This window comes from Pistacia vera, unplaced genomic scaffold (assembly GCF_008641045.1).
Source record: "Pistacia vera cultivar Batoury unplaced genomic scaffold, PisVer_v2 Contig465, whole genome shotgun sequence".
NCBI classification, from domain to species: domain Eukaryota; kingdom Viridiplantae; phylum Streptophyta; class Magnoliopsida; order Sapindales; family Anacardiaceae; genus Pistacia; species Pistacia vera.
Window position 1 is genome coordinate 340,658 of NW_022196296.1, and position 3,036 is coordinate 343,693.

At 39.6% G+C, this 3,036-nt stretch overlaps 1 protein-coding gene across 1 annotated transcript; it reads right to left on the bottom strand.

The window, feature by feature from the left end:
• Window positions 1-1,994: 1,994 nt before the first annotated feature.
• On the bottom strand, window positions 1,995-2,691 carry LOC116145729 (copper transporter 5-like). The gene has a single exon (XM_031431175.1). The coding sequence runs from the start codon at window positions 2,554-2,556 to the stop codon at window positions 2,134-2,136; it is 423 nt and encodes a 140-aa protein (XP_031287035.1). The 5' UTR covers window positions 2,557-2,691; the 3' UTR covers window positions 1,995-2,133.
• Between the last annotated feature and the right edge of the window lie 345 nt (window positions 2,692-3,036).

Sequence of the window (3,036 nt, forward strand, 5' to 3'; positions counted from 1 at the left end):
ATTGTTGGACTGGTAGGTGTTATCATGCTCGCTAGTACGTTGCTCGCAACGTTGGCTATAACCGAACCGTCGGTCATTACCAGATTGACGCACATGACTCGCCTCACAAGCTTGTGAGGTTTGAGCCTGCCTTGGGCATGGGTTAAAACGACACGCTGACGTTGGGGATACTGCCAGGCAAGTCCAATGTCCCGTGGGCAACCATTACCTTCATTTTTCCACAATATTTGTTTTCCTAGTCGCCTCCCGAGGTTAGTTTGCCTGCAAGACTCACGCTCGTGAGCGGAATGTACTCTGTGATGTCAGGAATGTCGGTCGTCCCTTGGTATCGATGAACCAGATTAGTCGTCGACTAAATTTCGACTTGTTGGGGTGATATCTGTGAAACGTGGCTAGTCAAGGTCCTGGGCATTTGGTTGCTAATTTCTTAACTTAGTCACGTTCTATTGCATCGCTTGTGCAACCATTGTTCTAATCATCTCCACCAGTTGGCTGTCCTCAGGATTTGACATCCCTACCCCTTGGTTATTCACAACCTGTTGCCCTGGCAACACTAGTGGTCAACGCCCAGTGACGTCTTGTTACACTTCACGGTGGGTGGTTTCCACGTTGTCATGGTTTCCAATGGTGGTTTTCAATCTTGTACGCACCATTGTGGGCCTTAAGTGATTAGGTCACTAGAGTTTGTTTGCCGAAAATTCTGAAATTTAGCAAAGGCCCTCCTTCTAATGCCAAAATGTTGATGCAAAAATACAACAACTAGAGCAATCCGATCGACCTTAACGGGACGCAACTTATGTGTGCATGATTACTGGTAACCAGCAATGTTTAAATGGAAAAATACAGTGAAGTAAATGGCACGATGAGTTTTTAAAGCGGTTCGACGAGTTACACTCTTGAGTCTACGTCCATTTTTTTTTATATTTGTTATGAGAGCTTACAATGATAATCTTAGAACAATTTGCTAACCCCTTTCTCATCGTTAGAGGGGTTTTATATATAGATTCTGTACAAAGGAAAGAGCAAAAATAAAAGGATTACAGCCAATATTGAAATGCAACTATGATATTCTTGCAATTAAGCTCTGAGATTCCGCAAAGATTGTTGTCGATCTGATTCCTTTCAAGATATCCGGGATCTAGAGTTATCTGCAAATTAGTTGAACAACTGTAAGGATTGGTCACGACTAGCTTGTGCTAGGTCGAGCTATAACTCGACGAGCTTATGTTAAGTCGAACAACCAATTGAATCGAATAGATTCTGGATTGAGATATAACCTCGCAATTCTCCGAGTTTGACGGAAAAATCACACACAACAAGAAAGAATAATATTATATATATATATATATATTAAGATATATTTCATCATTTTTATATTAAGTATAATTTTACCATATTATTTATTAAATTATCCCTTCAATTACATATTTGTAGAACATAAAATAATCTATGACTTAAAAGTTAAAAGATAGAATTCTGAAATATCTCTTTGAAGGTGCAATATTATTTAACGAGCAGCACTATACTTACAACTTTTTCATACAACCCTTATGTTAATAGCTCGCGGTTAACTCGTAATAAATCTCATGTGTTAAAATAGAAACTAACCGATTGTAAATTGTGATCTCAGGATTATATAAAAAAATTATAAGGGTAAATTTAGTGTTATTCAATTAAATGGTCAAAGTCAAATCTTTTTGAGATCATCAATTTGAGATATTACGTGTTATAAATAAATATTTTACAGATGTTAAGAACTAAAAAAAGTGTTCAGCCTAATAGTAGTTCAGTTGATCAACATGGTCCCAACCAACCACCAGTCTCTGATGAAAGGTTTCAGTTGACCACCTTAAACGCTACGCAACATTAATTCAACTGAGCCATCATCAACTTCATCTTCTTCATCATCCTTCAACACACACGCATCCTTCAATAAAAAATTCATCACATTTAACAACCAAATCCTAAAAATTATTCATGCCAAAAACGAGATCTAATACACAAAAGATTCCATATTTTGATTTCCTTGTGGCAATTACAGTTTTACAAAGATGTACATATCAAAGAAAACACAGAATTCACAAATACAAACCCACTAATACAAAAGATACAAATCGAATCGATCTTTATTAACTAAGCACAAGCACAAGGATTATCAACATCTACAGCAACATCCTCACTGCCACTCCTAAAAACCAAGTATCCAACCGTAAGCCCCACCACGATGGCCAAGAACACACCTCCATTAAACGACATGACCGCCAGCATCAAAAGATACCCCAACCCGGAGTTCACCCCAAACAGCACCGTCCCGGCAATCCTCCCCGCCGATAACTTTCCGGCGACCTTCTTCTGGAGCAGCGGCACCTCAACATCAGCGCGCTTCTTGGCCCCGATCTGGGTGACGCGCACCCGTATATCCTCCAAGTACTGGTAAAAAGCGGAGACGACAAAGCAGGCGAAAAGGGTCAAACCGTAACTGAGCCAAGAATCGGTCCGCCATGAGTCGAATAGGAGGGTGACGGTGCGCCCCCAGTAGAAGGTCATGTGCATCATCTTCGCTTAGTTTGAGAGAGAGAGAGAGAGAGAGAGGGAGGGAAGGAGAGACAGAGTTTCAGGAGAAGTAGCTGAAACCGATGAAAAAGATGCTTATTTTAGAAGTTGTACTATTCGTTGCTTCTGTTTTGTGTAGTACAGTGTACAACTTTTACGGGTTTCTTTTTTTTTTTTGGGGGGGGGGGGGGGGGGGGGCCTGGTTTGGACAATGCCCTCACAAAGTTGTCTTAATTACCGTTTTGGGATCCGGGTTTTCTAACAATCGGATTAAAAATTAGATTTGACTTTAAGACATGATGCCTCCGTTTGGTTCACAATTTTGTGTTTTTGGGAAAAGTTTTTTGAAAAAAGTTAAAAAAAAAGTTGAATTGGGCGGGTATTACGATGTAGGATTTACAAATTATAAAATACCCCCTATGTTTGTTTTTTTACAAAACACCCCTTATAATAAAACATTAAAAGTTAACAAAAACATCCCCA

Bases quoted from the DNA above. Each gene is read 5' to 3' on its own strand.
- LOC116145729 (XM_031431175.1), bottom strand. From the start codon at position 2,556: ATGATGCACATGACCTTCTACTGGGGGCGCACCGTCACCCTCCTATTC.